Source organism: Elephantulus edwardii, unplaced genomic scaffold, assembly GCF_000299155.1.
Source record: "Elephantulus edwardii isolate Elephantulus edwardi_28Jun2011 unplaced genomic scaffold, EleEdw1.0 scaffold00216, whole genome shotgun sequence".
In the NCBI taxonomy this organism is placed as follows: Eukaryota; Metazoa; Chordata; class Mammalia; order Macroscelidea; family Macroscelididae; genus Elephantulus; species Elephantulus edwardii.
In genome coordinates, this window is record NW_006399966.1 from 3,655,804 (window position 1) to 3,679,135 (window position 23,332).

Genomic DNA, 23,332 nt, shown 5'->3' on the forward strand with positions numbered 1-23,332 from the left:
CCCGCCTTCTCCAGCAGAGCATCTGGTGGATTCGAACCGCTCACCTCTGGGATTGCAGTGCAGCTTCTTACCACTAGGCCACCAGAGCTCACCCCTAGTATTAATTTGAGCTAGACTGCAGTGACCTACCTGGCTGAGCATGGAGCTGGACCTGCCACTGCCTGTAATTTTAATGGAAGAATCTTGGTGGTGCAGTGCATGACTGCTAGCTAAAAGACCTACATTTCAAACCCACCAACTGCTCCCTGGGAGAAAGATGTGGCATTCTGCTCCCACAAAAGTTTATAAACTTGGAAACTATAAGATGATTCTATTCTGTCATATTGTTGTGACTCAGAATCAACTATATGGCAGCAGGTTTTGATTTAATCTTAATAGAAGCAGATCAACAGGCCTTTTCTTACATGGTACCACTAAATTTGAAATACCAACTTTTAGGTTAACTGAGATGTATTGTTTGCACCATTTTGTTGTTCTTCTTAGGTGCCATTCATCAGGTCAGTTTACACTCACAGTGACAGAATGAAACACTACTCAGTCCTGCACCATTCTCACAGAGGCTGCTATACATCGGTCCATGTCTCAGTTCATCCCGTTGAAGGTTTTCCATGCTTTTACTTTTATTAAGCATGATGTTGATATCTTTTTTCCAGGGATAGACTTTCCCTGACAATGTCCAAAGTATGTGAGACAAATTCTTGCCATCATTACATCTAAGGACCATTCTGACTTCATATCTTCTGAAACAGATTTGTTTATTGTTTTAATAGTCCATTGTATATTCTGTATTCTTTGCCATCACCACAATTCAAAGGCATCAGTTTTTCTTTGGTCTTATTCATTATCCAGCTTTCACATATACCAACCTAGAGATCTTTAAATAAAAAAATAGCTCCTCCTTGCAAATATATGATGTAATTTGCCAAGTAACAATAAAATAAGCAGAAGCTGTGTACTTTAAAAAAATATTGGAATGTAAATTTTCTTTCTTTCAGATTTTGTGTGTGTGAGAAAAATTTGTATTTAGAATTAGCCAGCTCTACTCAATTTAGATGATCCCAATTTTGTTGGCAATATCCTAAGCATCATAGGAGCAAGTCGAACATAGGCCGCCTTCTCTCCATCAGGCCTAATCACAGTGTTGACCTTAGCCACATCAATGTCATAGAGCTTCTTTACAGCTTGTTTAATTTGGTGCTTGTTGGTCTTGACATCTACTATGAACACAAGTGTGTTGTTATCGTCTGTCTTCATGGTTGACTCCGTGGTCAGGGGAAATGTGATGATGGCATAGTGTTTCTCGTGGGGGTGCTCTTCCTGGGGTATTTGGCCTGCCTTTGGAGTTTCAGCGTCGTCTTAGGCTGCTGGAAGGTGGGTAAAGTGCGGATCTTCTCTTTTTTTTTTTGGTTGTGGATGCCCTTCAGGACTGCCTTCTTGGCCTTTAATGCCTTTGCTTTGGCTTCAGTTTTGGGAGGGGCAGGGGCTTCCTTACTCGCTTTAGTTGCCATCTTCGTAGAAAGCCTTTCAGATCATTTTATGGTGCGTGTTTAGGGGGAATGAGGAGAACAATAATTGTGACACCACAATGCTATATAAGAGATTATATCTGAGTACTCTTATTTCTATAGTGTAGATAATAATTGGTACAGCAGTCATTATTGATAAGTTTGTGCTGGTTGAAGTATATCTGTTAGAGTTGTCTAATCTTTAGACTGATTTTGGGTATTTGTCTTTGAACTCTGGATTATAGTAGGTTCTGTCATGTTGATTTTTACTTGGAATGATCCCATGTGACTGGAATTGCCCTAGAGTTTTTTGGGCTGTAATGTTTATGGGAGCAGTTTGCCATGTCTTTCTCCCATGAAACTGGTGGAAGAGTCATGATCTAACTGTTGTGCTGCCAGGCCTCTTTATTACTGGGTAGCAATTATTTTTCATTTTTCCAGGTTTAAACAATGAAAAACCACATTATGGATAAAACTTTTATAAATTATATACTAGCTTCACAGGCATTTTAGTCTGCAATGGCATTTTATATAAATTCCGCTTTGTACCTTCCTCTGTCTAAGGAATGTAACTGTATCAAAGGTTTTGTGAGATAGTTTCCTAGTATGTATGGCAGAGATCTGAACTATATAGCAAGTATTCTATTTTTTCTGAGAGATAACCATTACTTGATTAGCTTTTTATGAAGACCTTGTGAAAATATGATGACTTTTGCATTTGACTTTTTTTTTTCCAAGGAAAGATTTTATTCAATAGATATTGCCAAAGAGAAGAGGAATTCTTAAATAAGGGGGGAGCGCTTTACAATTGGAAAAATGCTTTGACCATAAATTTGATCTCCCAGCCTCTCAACTTTCTTCTTTTTAAAATTGCTGGCTATTTCTGAAGAGTAAAGCTTTGCCAACCCCATTATTACATGTTTATTGAGAAAAATACTGAGAAGCATATAGAATTCATCCATAGCCACTATTAATATAGCCATTCAGGTATGTTGTGTTTGGTTTTCTTTGTCACTTTACACATGAGCATTTACCCATATAATGAAATATATTTTTAAAAGTAGGCCATACTAAGGGAGCTCTGGTGGCCTAATGGCAATAAGCTGCACTGCAATCCCAGAGGTATGCAGTTCAAATCCACCAGATGCTTTGCTGGAGAAGGAGGGGCAGTCTCCTCCTGTACCAGTCAGATCCGATTGATGGTACACACACACAAAATAATAAAACTTTTTAAAAAAGAGAGAAAGGTGGGTATTATCTTACCATGAATTTCTGCCTCTGAAAATACTCTAGAAGGTCAGCTATGGATTGGTTCTGACTCAGTGATACTTAGCAACAATACACACACACATACATACAGGGGACAAAAATGTATGTTCGTGTAATGTTTAGAGTACTGTTCTTTGTAATAGCTGGAAACTACTCATATCAGCAACAGAATGGTAAATGGTGATATATTCACACAACAGCAATATAATACAGCAAAGAGAAGAAGCAAAGTGCAGCAAGATCAGCAACTCTCAACAGATGCTGAGCAAAAGAAACTACACATTAAAGAATTTTTTTTATTCCATTAATACAAAAGTTTAAAAATAAGTTAAAAGGTACCAGGAAGAATTTTGTCTGGTGGCGTTTTTGGTTATTACAGCTGAGGGAGGGGCCCCCACAGGCATTTAGTGGATTGAGGTCCTTTAATACATAAGATAGCCCTTTACAACACAACAAAGAACTGCTCAAATGTCAACATCAGTAGTGCCTTTATGCCCAGATTCTACTAATCTCTGATGTTAGAAATCAGGATGGAGGTGTCCCTTAGGTAGGAAAGTGATAAAAAATGATGAAAACTATGGCTTACTGATAATGTTTAGTTCCTGATTGCCCTATTGGCTACATAGGTATATTCAATTTGTAAAGTCATTAAGCCGTTTACTGCATTTGTGTGGTTTTTTTATAGGATTTTTATGTTGCAAGGATAATTTTCACAGAAAATTAGATTTCAAATAAAAATCCAGACTGAAGAGTTCTTTTGGAAGATAAGTAGTGACATCTCCATAGCTGGAGTTAATAAGCAACACTTCTCCCTACTCTTGTTAGTTGGTGCCTCTGTTCTCCATTTCATTTGCAACACTCTTCCGTGGTTCAGTCATGACCCACAAAGTAAAACCAGAACAAACCTTGACTTACAAGACATAAGTGTACCAGAACAATAAGTAGAATGGGAAAAATTATAAGACAATGCATTACTAATAATCTTAGAAAACAAGATCAGCATATGTAGTACAAATAGCAACCAAATTTCTTGAATTCTGACAGAGTCAGAAACAGTGATATCTTGTTCAAAGATGGCATTTGACCATGCCTCTTTGTGTATTGGTCTCCATAGTCCTGGCAGTAACTCAGTCTCCTGAATAGGGATCACTGTGCATTTCTGAGTCTTACAATCAAGGGCTTCAACTGGAATTTTCACCATTTTGGGTTTTGTTTTGGTGTATTTGGATCTGCTTTTGACGAAGATGGCACCGAAAGCAAAGAAGGAAGCCCCTGCCCCTCCCAAAACTGAAGTCAAAGAAAAGTGTTAACTGCCAAGAAGGCAGTCCTAAAGCACATCTATAGCCACAAAAAAAAGAAGATCCACATGTCACCAGCCTTCTGGCAGCCTAAGACACTGAGACTCTGAAGGCATTCCAAATACCCTAGGAGAAACAAACTTGACTACTATGCCATTATCAAGTTTCCCCTGACCACCGAGTCAGCCGTGAAGAAGATAAAAGATAACAACACACTTGGGTTCATAGTGGATGTCAAGGCCAACAAGCACCAAATCAAACAAGCTGTAAATAAGCTCTATGATGTCATAGGTAATAATAGGTGATAATCAAGGTCAACACAGGCCTTATGGAGGGAAGAAGGCCTATTATGTTCAGCTTGCTCCTGACTATGATGCTTTGGATATTGCCAACAAAACTGGGATCATCTAAACTGAGTCCAGCTGGCTAATTCTAAATGCAAATTTTTCTCACTGGGGGAAAAAATTGGATCTATTCTGATTTCTATTTTGCTGCATTGGTCACAACGGAATTGGTCACAACGGAAGCCAGCAGAACCAGTTCAAACCTTTGCTTCTCACTTGCTTTTATTACTTCACTGGTTTCTAAATAGTGTTTTTTTTTCTCAAGCAATTTTATTGACATATAATTTACACACCATAAACTCACTCATTTGATGGGTACACTTAAATGTTTTTATTATAATCACAGGATTATGCACTCACTCTGCCACAACAAATTTTAGAGTCTTTCATCTTTTCCCAAAAAGAAACCTCATATCTCAGTATTATCCCTGTCCAGCCCAAACAAGAACTAATTTACTTTCTGTCTTTATGTAGTTGTAGACATTTAAATTTTTTGATCTTTACAAGAACACTTAAAGTGACTGCATAGTAAGTAGTCTGTCTCAGAAGTTATACCATAGATTATTTCAGATTCTTTGCTGGGTGTTTATTTAGGATATGTATCTAGATGTGGAATTACTAATAAAAAGACAAACATTTTATAAATTTCTTGATAAATATTGCCAGGATGCCTCCCAGAAAGGTTGGACCAGAAGTGTATGATACATGATAGTATTTTTTTGATATTGTGTGTTGTGAACCTAATCATGTGTTAAGTACTATGCAGTTATTGTTACTTTGTTCTAGACATGTTAATTTCCTTGAGTGTGTATTATTCAGAGCAGTTTAACCTGATTTTAGACTGTGTGGCACAAGTACACAGATAACTGCCCTTTTTGCCTGAAGACAGTGACGCCTGTGATGCATGGTGAATGAGTGCATTATCTCAGGATAGGTTCTCCAGCTGGCTTCCCAAGGTTCTTACATGCAAATAGAATGGCACTTTGCCAGCACAAATTGACACTTCAACCCACAATAGTGTGTTTTGTTTTCTTGCTTATTAGAGCCAGCATTTAAAAATCCTTTCCCTCCATTGGATTTTATAATTTGGTTCATAACAAATTGTATTTTGCATCACAAATATGTTCCGTAGCCAGGAGCTCTTTAGAAAACAAGTTGTTTTCATGTTTGTAATACGTAGATTACTGTTTACTAGTTAGCTGCCATAATGGCTTTCACTTAGAAATTCACTAGCTAGTTATTAAGCATCTGTTATCACTCGTGTGGAATTAACTTCCACTTAATATGTTCCAGTTAGACAAAACTTCATTGTAAAACCTTTCATTGATTCCTTATCTGTACACAAAGCAGTCTCTTTCAGGGGTGTGAGTAAATCACTAACAGAATTCTTTTTTTAAAAAATTTTGTTATTTGTGTGTACCGTCAAATCAGATCTGACTGGTACAGGAGGAGATTTTCCCTCCTTCCCTGGCAGAGCATCTGGTGGATTCGAACTGTGTGCCTCTGGGATTGTAGTGCAGGTTCTTGACACTAGGCCACCAGAGCTCCCCCTTGAAGAATTCTTAATGGATTACACAGATCGCCAAATATATCCAAATTGTAAATACTTTTATTTGGAATCTTGGTGAATCACCCTTGTAATTTTTCAGATTAGACCAGCCACAACTTTTCTGGGATGACTGGGAAATCCCTTTTTGAAAATTTGGCATCTTGTTAGTTGCTTCAGTCTCTTGCTGTTACATCGGTTTTTTCCCTATCCCTACACTTCCAAAAGCTTGGAAGCAGGAGTGACATCCACTTCCCTAATAGTTTGCCTCTGGAAGCCCAATGAACCTGGAGAGAGGATGAAAGACACCCAAGCGTTGAGGACTCTCCTTCATAGGGTCACTATGAGTCTTCTGCGACTCGATGGCACTTAACAACAACACTTCCAAATGCTGAATATGAATTTGACTCCACCTGAGTAATTTTTATCCAGTATTGGAACCAGAAGGAACCTTAGAAGTCATCTGATCTTGTGGTCTCTTTACAAATAAAAAAATAGAAATAGGGAGCTCTGGTGGCCTAGTGGCAAGAAGCTACCCTGAAATCACAAAGGTGCGCTGTTTGAATCCACCAGATGCTCCACTGGAGAAGGAGGGGCAATCTCCTCCTGTGCCTATCATATCCAATTTGATGTGAAACAACAAGAAAAGGAAAAAAGAAAAAAAAAAGAACTTTCTGGAAGCTAAGCTCCTAAACCAAATCTGGAAATGGAATCTCTTGGTTTTTCTAAATTTCACAAATCCAAGTTTAGGAATAAATTTTCTCAAATGTTAATTTTATTTCATTCTAGATCTTGGTTTTGTTTAGGAGAAAAGATTTTAAAACGTTGGTCTATCTTGTACAGGATTCTGTTTGTTTTAAGAGATTAACATTTGGCCCTTACCCACTTGGAACTGACCCTTGCATTATAGAACATTTGGAATAGCACTACTGATTAGTAATTTTAGTTTTCTTGTGTTTAGCTCACCCAAATGAAACCCCCTGCTATTGAGTCTAGTTTGACTCAGAGTGATCTGGTAGTACAGGGTATATCTGCCCACTATGTTTCCAAAGCCATACATTTTTACAGATTGTCTTAATGTTTCTCTTGCAGAGTGGTTGGTGGATTTGAACCTCCAGCCTTCTGGTAAACTGTTACTTTCTTTTAAATACTTCTGATTTTTAGCCAACATTAAAATTGAATACAAAACATGTTTAAAGTTACTGTTCAGAAACCTTTAAGTTTTACGGATGACTCCGGTAGGTGGACTTCTTCAGTTATGTATGCAAAGAAGTGATATTTTTAGTTTGTTCTTGTGGCTAACATGATAGTAAAGATAATGTAATGAAAAAAATGAGTCAGAGAAACTGAAAAGTGAGCCACGTTCTGTAGAGGCACTGCATTTTAAAATATATTGTGTTTAAACGTCAACAGACTTATCCAATTACCTTTCTCTGTCACTTAGCATCTATAATACCTCATGAGTTAAAACAAAAAATGCCTCATGAGTACAAGTAGCTTTTAAAAAGTGTAACTTATTTTTTTATAAATGCACTACAGTTGTAGCAAGCTACCTTGTGGTAGATAAAATTTAGTATCATGAGTGAATTTTAGTCTATAATTTTAGTCTTCTTACAGGTTTTACTCATATTACTCCAAGATTTTGTCTGTCTTCTTTAAAAAATTAAAACAGAATCATTGCTAAGGGAGTGGGAAATGACCATTTTGTACTCTGCATCTCAGCTGGACAGTGACTAAGGATAATAGAAGAATCAATGCCTTTGGGTTGTGACGCTGAAGAAGAGTATTGAACATAACATGACTGCCAAGAGAACAAACAGCTCTGTCTTGGAAAGGGTGAAACTAGGTTGCTCCTTGGAGGCAAGGGTTTTGAAACTCCATCTCACATACTTTAGACATGTTGTCAAGAGGGACCTATCCTTGGAGAAGAACATCATGCTTGGAAGGGTAAAGGGCCAGCACAGGAGAGGAAGACCCTGGAAGAGGTGGATTGACACAGTGACTGGCAATGGGGATAACTTGGCAAGGTTGGTTCAGCATAGGGCAGAGTTCAGTACTATTGTTCATAGGGTCGCAATGAGTCATAGTTGACTCAGCAATAAGTAACAATCACCACCAGCTTTCTAGAAAGGTAATTTGGTACATGTAAAAAATTTTAGACTTTTTTGGGAGATAGTCAACAAAGAAGTCAACTTTTTCTTATTAACACAAAGTATTTTCAGAATTCATCAATTCTTGACTCAATGTTTCTTCCAGAAATTCATCCTAAATCTATAATTTTTAGTATATACAAAAATAAAAGTATAATGTTACAAACAACTTTACCATGTAGTTAGATGTATCAAGTCAGGTGTGTTTCAAAGCAACCCTATCCTGCGCCATCCCCATCCTTTCTGACATACTTGAGCCCTTTGCTGCAGTCGCTCGCTGTCAGTCCATCTCCTTGAGGGTCTTTGTCTCTTTTGCTGACCCTCCACCTTTCCAAACATGATGTCCTTTCCCAAGGAATAGCACTATTGTTGTGTTCCCTGTGCCAGTCCATCTTCTTGAGAGTCTTCTTTTTTCATTGACCCTCTATCTTAGATGATGTCCTTTTCCTGGGACTGGCCTCTTCAGATAACATGTATATGTACATTATGTGAGACCAAGCCTTGGCATCCTCAATACTAAGAAGCATTCTGGCTGTACTTCTTCCAACACAGGTTTGTTCATTCTCCTCATTACTTAATTTAAAAACCAAAATAAGAACTCACCAGAAGCCCGTTACTGTCAAATCAGTGGAAACTCATAGTAGGTTTTTCAAAGCTTTTATCTTTACAGAAACTGCCACATCTTTATCCTGTTGAATGTTGCTGGTGAGTTTGAACTTCTGATCTTCTAGTTAGTGGTGAGGCAGTTAAACACTGTACTATCAGGATTTTTTTTTATTACCTTGTTATGTGCTGTTGAGTCAATTTAACACACACAGTGACCCTTGGAACAGTGGCTCTGAACCTTGCTCTAACCTGAGCCACCCTCATCATCTCCAACACACCTGACCCTATTGCCAGAATCACTGTGTCAATCTGTCTCATCCAGGGTCTTCCTTTCTTGCTCTGTCCCTCTGCCCTTCCTGTGACTGACTCATGACAACTTGCCTAAAGTATGTGGGATGGAATTTCAAAATCCTTGCCTCCAAGGAGCAATCTAGTTTTAACCACTCTAGGACAGACCTTGGAGTCCTTGGCAGTTCATGTTCAGTTCTCGGCTCCAGCATTAACACTCAAAGGCATTGATTCTTCTTCTGTCATCCTTAGTCATTGTCCAGATCTCAAATGCATTGCAAGTGATTGAAAAGACCATGGCCTGGATCAGGCACACCTGAGTCTCTGTACCAACATTGTTTAGTCTTTAGCACTCTGCAGAGGTCTCTGACAGCAGATTACCCCGGTGCAGCTCATCTTTTGATTTCTGACTGCTGGTGCCAAGGGTGTTGATTGTAGATCTGAGCAAGATTAAATCATTAACAACTTCAGTGTTTTCTCCATTTATCATGATGCTGCCTTTTGGCCTGTGGTGAGAATTTTTGCTTTCTTGATGTTGCGGATGCAGTCTATTATTGAAAGCTGTAGTCTTTGATCTTCTGCAGCAAAAGCTTCAAATCCTCCTCAGTTTCTGTGAGCAATGATGTATCATCTGCATAATAGGTTGTTTATGTTTTCCTCCAATTCTGATGCCACATTCTTATTCATAAAAGTACAGCCTCTTAAAAAAATACAGCCTCTATTCATAAAGTACAGCCTCTCAAGTTCAGCATAGAGGTTGAAAAGGTATGGAGAAAGGACATATCCTTGAAGCACTCCCTTCTTTATTTTCAACTATGCTATTACCTTGCTCTGTTCAGACAACAAACAGCTTCTTGGTCTAGGTCTGGGTTTCATATGAGCACAAGCAAGGGTTCTGGGATTCCCATTCTTCTCAGCGTTAGCCATAATTTGTTGTGATCTACACAATCAAATGCTTTTGCATGGTCGATGAAATAACAGACATTCCTCTGTTAGATAAGCTAACATTCCTTTGTTCCTCTTTCAACTAAGCTCCATCTGACATTGGCAGGTATCCCTAGTGCCACAACCTAAAACAGCATGTATTTCTGACAGTTCTTTGTCAATGTACTGTTCTAGTTGTTTCTGGATAATCTTCAGCAAGATTTTTATTACATGTGATACTAATGATACTGTTTGATATTTTTTACATTCTATTGGATCACCCTTTTTGGGAATGAGAATAAATATAGATCTCTTCAGTCAGTTGGCCATCTAGCTGTCCTCCAAATTTATTGGCACAACCTGGTGAGCACATCCAGTGCTGCATCTGTTTGTTAAAATCAACTGATACTCCATCCTTTCCTGGGGCCTTTTTTTTTTTTTTGCTAATATCTTCAGATTGGCTTGAATTTATTTATGACCATTGATTCTTGAAATGGTTCTGTGTCAGCCAATTCTTTTTGATACAGTGGCTCCATGTATTCCTTCCATCGTTTTTTTCTGATTTTAAAAGTTTACCAACAAGCTCTTATATACATATAGATATCCCCCCTTCCATCTTTCGATGCTTCTATGCTTTTCAGTATTACTTAAAGTCCTCTCAAACTATTTACCGAACACCTTCCTTTTATGTTCCACTTTGATGGGCTGGGCAGTTTTTCACTCTTCTGTTTTTCTCATCTACATATTTTCTATTTCCCATTCTAACTTTGCATGATAAAACTACATCTGTCTCTCAAAGACTCACTTTCATTTTTTATGCTTCTGTACTTTCTAATCCTTGGAGATTAATCTCTTTTCCTTCTCCATATAGTTTCATGTTTTGTGCAATTCATTGTATTCTCTCATTGTATGGTTACATTGGTGTCAATTTCATCTTCTTACAAATGTATTCAAGATCTGAAGTGCAGTATAGCACAGATCTGCTGAATATCTTTTGTATCCTGGGTGGCATACTAGGTGCTAGTGGCACAAAATATTAAAAATCTGACCTTTATTGTCAAGGGATTTCTGGTGGTCGTGGTAAGTAGTTGTACTGCCAACTCAAAGGCAGGTGTTTCAAATTTATTAGCTGCACCTCGGAAGAAGGATGAGCAGGCTCCTGCTATGTGATTAATTTATTGTGTCTGAAAACCCACTGCAGGGTTGGTTCTGATTCAGTAGCAATGAGGTGGTGGGTTGCATGTTTTTTTGTTGTTGGTTTGTTGGGTTTTTTTTAGTTGTCAAGGAACTACTATCCCAACTGAGGGAACAGAAGGCAATTTATAAACTTTATTTCTTTTTTCATTGACTTTATTTTAATAGGATAAATGCTAATAATAACTGGATTGAAAAGTTGTTATGGTCTTCTGAGATTAATTAAGGAGGACCCTTTAGTTAATTTTCTATTTTTATATTGAACTTTTAAAGAAAATATATAAAGCTGGCTTTTTGTTTGTTTTTTAAACCAATGGTTAAAGTCCTAGGCTTTGGACCAAGACTAGCTGTTTTCACTGCTTAATAACTTTCTAGACTTCAGTTCATCAGTAAAATGGGTTTAATAATAGAATCTACTCCTAAGATAAACCAAATAAGATACCAAGTGTATTCTTCTGATTTGGTTTTCTGCGTGTTTACACATTCATTATAATTCTTTGTCTTTTTGCGTTGCAGTATGAACTCTCTTCAGCTCTTCCTGCTTCATCCTTTCTTAGCTTCTCCAGAGCAAATTTCAGAGGCTACTGGCTTCCATTTAGGTTTTTGTGGGGTGTTTTTCTTCTTGTTATTTTAAATGACCTTTTGCTCTCTTTATGATACGTTGATCTCATCCCACACCTCCTCTTTTATCATTAGTGCTTAATTCATCAAATCTACTCTTGGAATGACCTCTCAATTCAGATGGGCAATAATCAAAGTTGTATTTTGGCTCTTGTGAACTTGTAAAAATTTTTCTTGAACTTACCTGTGAGCAGGGGGTAAACTGTTCTACAGTATCCCCCTGACCTTGTTCTAACCAGTAATACTGAGCTTCTATCAAGTCTTCCACAGACATAGGTGATTTAATTTCTGCTTATGTTGTTGAAAAAGGATATTTGCAGTGGGTCATTGATCATACAGTTCTATCATCTGGGATCTCTGGGATTGTTGCTATCACAAAGTCTGTTTCAACTGCTGATTTGTTTCCAACGTTCTCATTCCAATCACAAAAAAAATTTCTCTGTATGTTAATGTTTGATCAGTTGTAAACTGCAGAAGTTGGTAGAAATGCATTTCATCATCTTTTGTTTTAGTAGTTGGTGAGTAAATTTGAATAATTGGTGGTGGTGTGTGCCATAGAATGAGAACATGCTCAGCTGACTCTTAAGCCGGTTTTCAGAGGCAGTAAATCTCACAGAAGATGCATGATTGCCTGTTTTTCTCCCTTAGAGCAGCTGGTGGATTCAAACCACATACCTTTAGGTTGACAGGTCAATTCCTTACCCAGTAGGCCATTAGAGTGCAAATTTGAATAATAATCATATTGATAGGTCTTCCTTGTATGTGTATGGATATTATCCTATAAGTGTTAGGATAGATGTTGAAATGTTCTTTTGAGAATAAATGCAATACCATTCCTCTCTGATTTATCCTGCCTGTCATAATAGGCAATGATCGTCTGATTCTAAATGGCTACTACCAGTACATTTCTGCTCAGTCGTTAATGCTTAGGTTGTATTTTGGTTGTATTACAAAATCAGTCTTTATGAGTGCTGTTTGATTTTTTTTTTTACTTCTAGTTTTCTTAAATTCATAGTTTGCATAATATGGATTGTTAATGAATTTTTGCATTTGTTTCTTCTCATTTTGAGTTGTGCTCCATCAACAAATTCAAGTCCTGAAAGTTTTACTCTATCTGTGCCATTAAAGTTGCCTCTACTATAAGAAGCGGCTCTTCCAACATCATATTTGGAGTGCCTTCTAATGTGGAGGGGCTCATTTTCTGGCCCAGACAACTGTCTCAGACAACGTCTCTTGGATTCTGCTTTATGTTCATTCCAGAACTCAGTATTCTTTACTCTTGAAATAATTTCACACACACATACAGTGATTGTGCAGTGCACTCTGACATTTTAAACCATTCTCTTGATAATTTGTTGATGCATAGCTACAGTGTGTGTATTTGTTTCCTAGAGAATGGATGAATATTTTTGAAATGTTTCCGCTGTCATAGCCATCATCTAGGAATTGTTTGACATTCCACTGAGAGCAAGCATGGGAACTTGGAAGGGACAGAATTTGGAAATGAAAACGTATCCAAGAAAAACTGATTCCTCTGTAGATCAGAGCAGTAGTGATGCTGCCTTTCCTTTTAGAAAGCTAATGGGTCACCACAGCAAGATAAAGGTAAACAATCCAATTGCAAGATGGGCACAGGATATGAACAGACACTTCAGCAAAGAAGACATTCAGATGGCGAACAAACACATGAAAAAATGTTCAAAATCCCTAGCTCTAAGAGAGATGCTGATGAAAACATCTATGAGATATCATCTCACTCCAGTAAGAATAGCAAAATTTAAAGAAGCTGTACTGCAATCCCAAAGGTACACGGTTCGAATCCACCAGATGCTCTGCTGGAGAAGGAGGGACAACTTCCTCCTGTACCAGTCAGATCTGATTTGATGGTACATGCACAAAAAATAATAAAAAAAAAAAGAATAGCAAAATTTAACAGAACAGCGAGCAACTAATATTGACAAGGTTGCAGAGAAATGAGAACCCTTATTTACTGTTGGTGGGAGTGTAAAATGGTGCAGCCACTATGAAAGGCAGTATGGTGCTTTCTCAAAAAGTTGGAAATAGAAATACCATTTGATCCAGCAATTCCACTACTGGGAATATACCCTAAAGAAACTAGAACTGTTTATTTATGCTGAACTTTTGAAGTTCTTTGACATTACTAATTGTTGAAAAGAAATCCATTTGTTCTGTAGTGGAGATGAAGGTGTAGAAGATGACTTTTCTAAGTTTTAAGATGATTCTAAAAAAAAAAAGAAAAAAAAAGATGATTCTTACATTTTGGGAGAGACTTTTCAAGTTTTGGAAGAAAATTACATGAACTTTCTTCTATATACTTAAACTGTGAGTTAGATGTCATTTGGGGAAATCTCATACAGCAGGGAACTGACTTGTGGGTGTGAATCATGGAGTTGTGTGTTGTAGACCTGGCTCATCTCATTTACTTATTTTGTAGGAAGCTCTAGTAACATAGTAGGAAGGAATTGTGCTTGCCAGCCCAAAGGCACACGGTTAAAACCCACCAGCTGTTCTGCGGGAAAAGATGGGTAATCTCCACCTGAGCAATTTACAGCCTCTGAAACCTGCTGGGTCGGTCCTGATTCAATGGTATATAAGAACTTATTCTGTGGGTTTTTTTCCTAAGTGTTTTCAGTGAGAGAAGTGGTGAGTTCAGTTAAGAGATCAGGGCTTCCACTGAAAGATGACTTAAATCATGTGATGAAATATTTGCATGGTCAGATTCAAAACACATAAATCAGAACACCTGTGTATTTTATAGAAGTCTGCATTTCTCCCCACCCCACCCCTTCTGTATTGATCTTTTGGGAACTTTTTTTGTTTTATCCTCTATCTCTTAAAAAAAAAAACCAACCCGAACTTTAGATAGTTTTTATGAATGTACCATTCAGGAACAGTTTAAAATTTACTTGTCAAATTAATTGATGATAAATGAACAGTGTTGAAACAATAGGGATAAATCTTTGACCAGACCTACTCAGAATTAGCAGATATTGATAAAGAGCAGAATTCATCCTGGACTTGTTATTGTTGTTATCACAGTAAAAATGCAGGTGTTTTCTTTCTGTGACTCTTCGTGAGCAGTTAAATCTGTAAATCGCCTCCTGTAGAGAAGGTGTCCCAGTGACTGAGAGCCAGCTGGTGGGTGTTTCAGCTAAACAGCTTTCTCCTAGTTGGCTGCTCAAAGCCCTGTGAGATGTATTAGCTGCTTTTCAGAATAGAGCAGAAGCAAAGCACGCAGGGTGAAGGTTTTCGCAAGACCTTTAGTGACCCGGTTTAAATTAGCTGAGATTCTTCTTCTTTGGCTTTTTCCTATACGTGCCAGAGTTCATCCTCTCAGATTTTCACCAGTGATCTATCTTACTGTCATGTTTTTTTAGACTACAGTCAGTGACTTCAGAATCTTCAAGTCACTGCTGGTTGTTTCCCCTACCACATGTCTTACTTAGGAGAAAACAGTGATGGTCAAACCCAAGCCTGTTTCCTCCATCTCCTTCTGATTTATTCCTGTGGTACAGAAGACTTTGTGTGTATAGAAAACTTTGTTTTTTCCTGAAATGACATTTTGATGGTTTGTTTTTTGTGAGGGAAAAGTTTATGACCACCTCCCTTTTCTCTCTTTTTCTCTTTCCAGAGGATATCTGGAAAAGTTGCAAGCAAAACATCAGTTCTCTAAGAAAATTTTGGGTAGCAGAAATTCTGGATAACAGGTAAAGTGTGTTTAATCCTATTTAGTGTACTGATGAATTATAGTCTAAAGTGGGAGAGGGAAGATAAAAGCTAAAGTGTACTTGATGTTGGGGTTGTATATGAGATTTTGTGTACATTATCTCATTTAGATAGTTTTTATCAGGCTTCTGAGATTCTCAGAATAAAACTATCCTTCAGAATATTTTCAGATGTATTTGCCGGTTGACTGAGTTTAAAATCCTCACAATTTAATTCATAAACAACATACAGATATATAAATACAGAGTGAATTCTGTTACTTAGTAAAAGGGTTATAATAATCACTGGAAAGTTTTCACTGTGAGTTGGGCTTTTTTGTGTGTTTTCTTGTTGTTTTAAGCATAACCAGAATCTTGGAATTGACTATCTTATGCAGCCCAGCTTGGAACTAGTTCGTTTTTTCTTTTGAATTGGTTCCTAATCATTCTCAGGTGTTTACACCCTGCCATCTCCTAATCACTTTTACACTTTGACAGATGTTCCAAAATATGTTTCCTTAAGAGCACTACCAGCTAAGCTACCTTTTCCCAATAGAGTCCACTCACAATAGTCACCTTCCAGTCTCTGGAAGAGTCTCCAGTCTCTTCCAGGCTGGACTTGCCACGACTAGGGGGAAGAGTCACAGTTGTGTCTTATTTTTCAGATTGAGACATTTGTTCAATATGAGCCTTTAAGTTAAATTTTTAAGTATGCAAAAAAGTTCCTAGAGATACCATAAATTAAAATTGTTAACAGTTTTAATATCTGTTAATTTTTCTTTAATGATTTTCCCTCTTTCTTAGGGCAAGCCAGTTCAGTCACCATGAGCTGGAGCTTCCTGACTCGCCTGCTAGAGGAGATCCACAACCACTCCACCTTTGTGGGGAAGATCTGGCTCACTATTCTGATTGTCTTCCGGATTGTCCTCACAGCTGTGGGTGGAGAGTCTATATATTATGATGAGCAAAGCAAATTTGTGTGCAACACGGAGCAGCCGGGCTGCGAGAACGTCTGCTACGATGCCTTTGCACCCCTCTCCCATGTGCGCTTCTGGGTGTTTCAGATCATCCTGGTGGCAACACCCTCAGTGATGTATTTAGGCTACGCCATTCATAAGATTGCCAAAATGGAGCATGGTGAAGCAGACAAGAAGGCAACTCGGAGCAAACCCTACGCAATGCGTTGGAAGCAGCACCGGGCCCTGGAAGAAACAGAAGAGGACCATGAAGAGGATCCCATGATGTACCCAGAAATGGAATTAGAAAGTGAAAAAGAAAACAAAGAGCAGAACCAACCTAAACCCAAGCATGATGGCAGACGGCGAATTCGAGAGGACGGGCTCATGAAAATCTATGTGCTGCAGTTGCTGACAAGGACCGTGTTTGAGGTGGGTTTTCTGATAGGGCAGTATTTTCTGTATGGCTTTCAAGTTCATCCATTTTATGTATGCAGTAGACTTCCTTGCCCACATAAGATAGACTGTTTTATTTCTAGGCCTACTGAGAAGACCATTTTCTTGCTGATAATGTATGGTGTTACAGGCCTTTGCCTATTGCTTAACATTTGGGAGATGCTTCATTTAGGGTTTGGGACCATTCGAGACACACTAAACAGTAAAAGGAGGGAACTGGATGATCCGGGTGCTTATAATTACCCTTTCACTTGGAATACGCCATCTGCTCCCCCTGGCTATAACATTGCCGTCAAACCAGATCAGATCCAGTACACCGAACTGTCCAATGCTAAAATTGCCTACAAGCAAAACAAAGCCAACATTGCCCAGGAGCAACAGTACGGCAGTCATGAAGAGAACCTCCCAGCTGACCTGGAGACTCTTCAGCGGGAGATCAGGATGGCTCAGGAACGCTTGGATCTAGCCATCCAAGCCTACACTCACCAAAACAACCCCCATGGTCCCCGGGGGAAAAAAGCCAAAATGGGGTCCAAAGCTGGGTCCAACAAAAGCAGTGCCAGTAGCAAATCAGGGGATGCAAAGACCTCCGTCTGGATTTAATCTTGGCTAGGCTTAATCGTGTGCTTTTCATAGTTTATGGTAAGCAACGGCTCACTGAATAATGACTTCCATTGAGTAAACATTTGGCTCTGGTTATCTTCAGGGATGCTGTTGGCTCACAATCCAAGCTCAGGGGACTCTGAAGGCGGGACTGGGATAAGAGGGGAATAGAGGGAAACACAGTGTTCTGGGCACGCGTTTTCAGCAATAAGACAGTGGCAGGACTTTACATTTGTGTCTTCCAGACCTGGAAAAGAACAGATATATTTAAATCATTCTTGTTGAACAGTTTTTGTATGTACAGTATTATGGTACATTTTTTAGTATGAGAACTTTTTTTTGTACATTGGACTGCTGTAGTTAATACTTTTATATTAAAGGAAAAAAAATCCTTACAGGTAATGCCTATTAGGCTAGTGTTATTTGTTCAGCTAATACTACTCTGGGTCTAGAGTTTTGATAGATACTAAATAAAAGTGCCTCTTCTGTTGCAGGGATGCTTTCAGATATGTAAGGAGACTGAGGAGGGGGAATCAGCCTTCATGCTTGGAAAGACAGCCCACAGCAGAATGAGGTTGAGGTTCTCTTTTACTTGAGAAATCTTTGAATCTCATTCATATGCCCAGAGTTGTATCCAGTCTTTGAAAACCTATTTCTATTTTTCAAAGTAGAGAAATGATTCTCACTGCAGGAGTCCTTTAAATGTCAAACATTGCAAAATATGCTTTGATGGTGTGTATAAAATTTATGTTACTTTTAAAAAAAGCCGATACATAAAGGTGCCCTCAGCCTTCCAGTCTGGTAGCAGTGTGAAAAACCTCACTGGATTTGATACTTAGCTTTTTCAGACACCAAAGCCAAACCTGGAAATAAATCCTGTTAGGATAGATGGGGATAGTGTGGACCCATTTGATTTGCCTTAAGTCTTTTATCCAGAAACTTGCTTCTGGTTTCTTTAGAATCCGGTGATTGTTAGTCTTTTTTATTATGGTAACATTGTAAATTCTCTTGTAGGTTAAGAATACTCAAAGCTACTTGTATTACAAATGGCAGATGGTCTAAATCTGAATTCCTTATTTTTATAATTTTACTATTGGAACTTTGTCTAGTTCACCAATATGGGTTTCTGCCCAAAAGGCCATCTGATCTTGCCTTCAAATAGACCTCAGGAGGATTTCTGTATTTGTACCCTCTAGGCATACCTGTTTTGTCAGTGACAAACATTAGTGTTCACATGACACTCATAATTAGCAGTATTTCTGGTTTTGCTTTTTTTGCTCCCGCTTATACTGTTCTTACAGTTTTGTGAGTTTCTGAGTAAACGTTTGGAGAGAGTTTAAAAGAGGCCTTGTGCCACCTGGGAGCATTTCCTTTCGGGTGTCTCATTCTTTGACAGAAAGCTTACTGCAGACCACCTCTGTCTTTAAAATTCTAGAACTTTCCCTCCCCTATCTGCCGTGGTATTAAAATGCCAGGTCTTTATTGTTAGGGAGAACTCTAAATAGGATCTTTTGTGCAGTTTTCATTTTTGTTAGTTTTGATTTCTCTAACGGCATCCTCCCCCCTCAAAAAAATAGTAGAAAAATCAAGCTAATATTTTTTTTTAATCAAGCTAATCTTACAGACATTTATTTACCTTTTAAATTACTTTAATCTTTAAACTTGAGCTTAGCTGGAGTCTTCAAGATCAATAAACATCTTAAGCAAAATTAAACTTGAGAGAGATTGAAAGGAAATTTTCACGAACTGATAATGCATGCATCACAGAAAAATAGAAGATAGCACAATTTCCTTCAAACCAAATGCTTAATAAGGAAATCCATGTAATTAGTCTAAGAAAACAGACACAATTTCAAACACCTAATTCTATCTAAGACAAAGAACTACCAGTTAATTCATTTAGCTCTTCAAGCAGGTTTCCTAATTGAAGGACAGAAGCTACACATACACTTAGGTCCATCTGTTCAGAGCCTGAAGGAGAGTAAAGTAGCTTCACCAGCAGAAGGGTTGGGAATTGAGAGGGATGGAGTCAAGCAGAAATGCTAAGAACCAAGCAAAGACATTTAGTGCCAGAAGCATCCATTTAGTCTACACACAGTGCCACTAGTGTTTCCTCTGGTCTGTTCTGATGAGCATTTTATCTTTTGCATCTAGAAAATTCTTTGTATAAAGAAGAATATTGTTAGTCACCTCCCTGTGACACATGCAGATTTTTTTTTTTTAAATCTTTCTTCCCATCCCCCCTTCTTGGAAAAAGTAAATTTTAACCTGGATTTCCCAACTCTCATTGCCTTCTTTATACTTTTCTTTCGGCCTTCCAACAAAGTTTGTAAAAGCCATTTTTCTTCTACTGGCATATTCTAGACCTGCATTATGAATACTAGACACTGATGGAGCCAAACACTGAACCCGTAAAAAAGCTCTCGCAGATATTCTGAAACATGTAGGTATCTGCACAGAGAGGCTGCTCAAAGTGTTTTCCTATCAAAATTATCCTAACCTATGATGTAAGAGATACTCTTATAAGGCATTTGTTTCTCTAAATACAAGTTCACAGCTCAGCACTTCACAACCTACATGAGGCACCATCGATGGGTTTGCTGCTTACCATTCTGTTGGATTTATTCTTAAAGTGTGTCCTTTGCTCTTTATATTAAATCTGATAAGAAATTTGTCAAAAGGACAGGTGGGGTTTTATCCCTTTAAATTTGAGAAGAAAATTAGGTAACATTTTCCCCTCATGTTCATTTTGAAGCTTTATCTTTGCAATGATTAGTCTCACCTATTTCTATATTTAAGTTTTAAAAGGCTATTTTTCTGAGTATTTTCCTTGATTATTATTTTATATTAAAGTGAACTTTAATATCAGAATAATGGTTTTCACAATTTAGGAATAATGGTTTTCACAATTTAGGAATAATCCCATATATGTCTTTTTAGAGGTGCATTATCTCTTTAAAGGAAAAGGTGGGGGAAGCCCAAACCTTTAAGAATGTCAGATCTCTTTTATGGTGTGAAACTAAACCGCTGAAGTTTTCCAAGTTTCAGGAGCCACTTAACCTCTTAGGTGTTATGACATAGAGAAGCCCTCTGGTAAAAGGTGATAAAAAAGGCAAGTATTATTACAATTGATCATTTAAGTTAAAACTTAGAAAAAGAAAAAATGAGATAAAAGAACTGTGTGATGGTCCTAAGCTTTTCATCAGTGCTTTAGCACTTGAATTAGTGCTTGTTTAAAACACTAAGGGTTTTTTACCGAGAATGGATTTAAATGTTACCATTACGCGTAACTGACTTACCCATTAAACTTCTAATGCTCATGATTTATGCTTTTTGTCTCATTTAAGAAACAAGCAGCTTCTAAAAGTAGCATCTGTAGTTTATGAGAAATTTTTGGCCTGCTAGCCTTCAATAAAAGGCTAGTGTGTTATACTTGAATATACTTCAAGAAATGCCTTTTTGTAAAAAAAGGGCTTTTCTGGCTGTGAAGAAAAGTACCTAAAGTCAAAGATACATAGGTGCCGGTCATGTTGATCAAAACGTCTATGTAGTAGATTAAATAGACATTTAAAAGTTAAACCTATCTGAAATCATTTTCTTTTTGGATATTAGAAATTTGTAAATTAAATCCTTATTCTTCTGAGATCTTAAGAACTATGTAGTGTCTTTTTTTTTTTTTACAATCATGTAATCCTCCAGAGTCTTCCCATCTGACAATAACTGTCCCTCTAGACAATTATGACTGAACCTATACATTTACAGAATTTGGAGATAAAATTGTACCTGTATAACATGTCTTTCATAATTTAGTCACCAAGAAATTTAGAATCATTAGGTTGAATTGCATGCTTGTCATTCATCTGGCTATATCATGGAGAGTTTAAAAGATTTTATTAGCTTATCCCTAATGTAGTTTATTTGCTGTTTTTAATAATGATGTTAAGTGGTTTGAGTTCATGCTCGATCTCTATTAAATATTTGTTTAAGAAAAAGTAATCTATGTTAGCTAGCCCACAATTCAGGAGTCTACCTAAGAGAAAGTTTTACTCGTGAGCAGAATCTTTCCAGAAATCAAAGCAAGAGTGCTTGCACTCAGGATGGGAGTTTTCTATTGTTGAAATAGGCAAGGATACTTGACTATATGCTTCCAAGATCGAGATTTTTTTTAATGTCCATTCAGTTGTGTTTTTTTAACAAATCTCTTAGAGAAGTCTCTACCTCAGGCATTAAGTATTAGCTATTATATTAAGACAAAAACTTAGGATATTCAACTTTTAAAGTTAATTTCCTTGTAAAATCATTAGCTTTTTTTTATTCACTCATCTAATGTGTTTAGATTGGATATTGCTTGAACAGCTAAAGAACTACCCATTCTAGTGCCAAAGATCACTTGTTTATTTTGTTCTGTACAGTTAATGTGAAACTTTATGGTGGAGACAGCCTCTGTGCTCAGGGCTTGGTCTTTAGGAAGATATTGTCAGTTCCAAATACAGTTTAGAAGATTCATTTGTATTCTGTGCATCTTTTCCCAAAACTTGAAACCCATGGACAAGCCAGCTGTTGGAAAGTGTCATATTGTGGATTTTTAGGCCATTCTTTTTATAAAGTAGAGCTTAATGGTTTACACAAAGAACCTGAGACCAAAATCTCTTCTCATATATTCACCTGTAAGATGAGCTCAGTGGGAATGAATGAGCAGAAATTTTTTCCAAATAGAGGTTTGTACTGAAGAGGTGCTTTTTTTTTTCCTAACTGAATTCGAGCTCTCTGGGATTCTAATGGGCCCGCCTGAGAGGTGTAGGAAGACCTCGTGTTGGGGACAAGGCGGAGGCTGGGACCCAAGTGAGAAAATGAGTACTATACCCTTTTCTCTGGCTCCATTTAGTTCTTGAGCCCTTCTTGAGAGTGTGCCTTCTAACAAGATCTGTCTCTGCTGATGGCTAATCAACCTTCTGAGAAGGGCAGAGTGTGGGAGAGGGCAGAGGAAAGGGTCGCATTGATTTCAACAATGCCTTCTGTTTCTGCAGACACAGTAGCTGATTAATAAGTCATACCCAGATCCTACTCTCATAAACTAGTCACACGACCATATTTGGTAAGAAACTTGTGAGTGATTTGAAAGTTGGTGCAGTGATATAAGTCACTGTGATTCTATTTTTCAAGTGGGTTCTTTGTGATATTTTGCCAATAGAATGAGTTTGACATAGGAAAGATACTAGCATCAAAGTTAATGTGTTTTTGATACAGAGTTCAAAACTACTTTTTTAATTTTAAAGATCTTATGTTACTATCCAGTAATTTTTAGGCAACCCCTTTGGTTATTGAGTTTCAATGCAGATTGTGTTAAAAAGGCCACGCTGAGGACACAGTCCAGGTGTGCCGATGGTCCAGCAGCTCAGTCAGGTCTACTTTGCTCTTTTCCGAGAGGAGCATGCTGGTCAGCTGTTTCCTTGGGGATAAACAGACTTTTGTCACAAGGAGAAGAGGGAGGATGATCTCTTTGCCTCATAGGATCCACAGTGTTTTCCAAATGTAACTCCTAGACCACCTGTGCCACAAACCCAGGGAATACTTAAAAGTACCCCTGCTCCCACAAAATTAAAAGGGTTTTGTGAACTCACTTTGGATATCCTTTAATAAGTACCCTTTAATTGTCCCTTTAATAAGTTCTGGATGTGATTTTTTTAAAGAGGTATCATTCCCACTTTAGAAATACATTATCAGTGAGTCAGCACCAACTCATAGCTGAAGCCCCATTGAGTTTTTAAGGCTATAAATCACATAAGAAGAGATTGCCCATTTTTCTTTTTCTTTTTTTTTTTTCATTTTTAATTTCAGTGAAAATTT

General features: G+C 37.7%; 1 protein-coding gene across 1 annotated transcript; it reads left to right on the forward strand.

Moving 5' to 3' along the window:
- Positions 1-16,294: 16,294 nt before the first annotated feature.
- GJC1 (gap junction protein, gamma 1, 45kDa) lies at positions 16,295-17,485 on the forward strand. The gene has a single exon (XM_006897832.1). The coding sequence runs from the start codon at positions 16,295-16,297 to the stop codon at positions 17,483-17,485; it is 1,191 nt and encodes a 396-aa protein (XP_006897894.1).
- Positions 17,486-23,332: the final 5,847 nt, after the last annotated feature.

Coding starts and splice junctions, on each gene's coding strand:
- GJC1 (XM_006897832.1), top strand. CDS start 16,295: ATGAGCTGGAGCTTCCTGACTCGCCTGCTAGAGGAGATCCACAACCAC.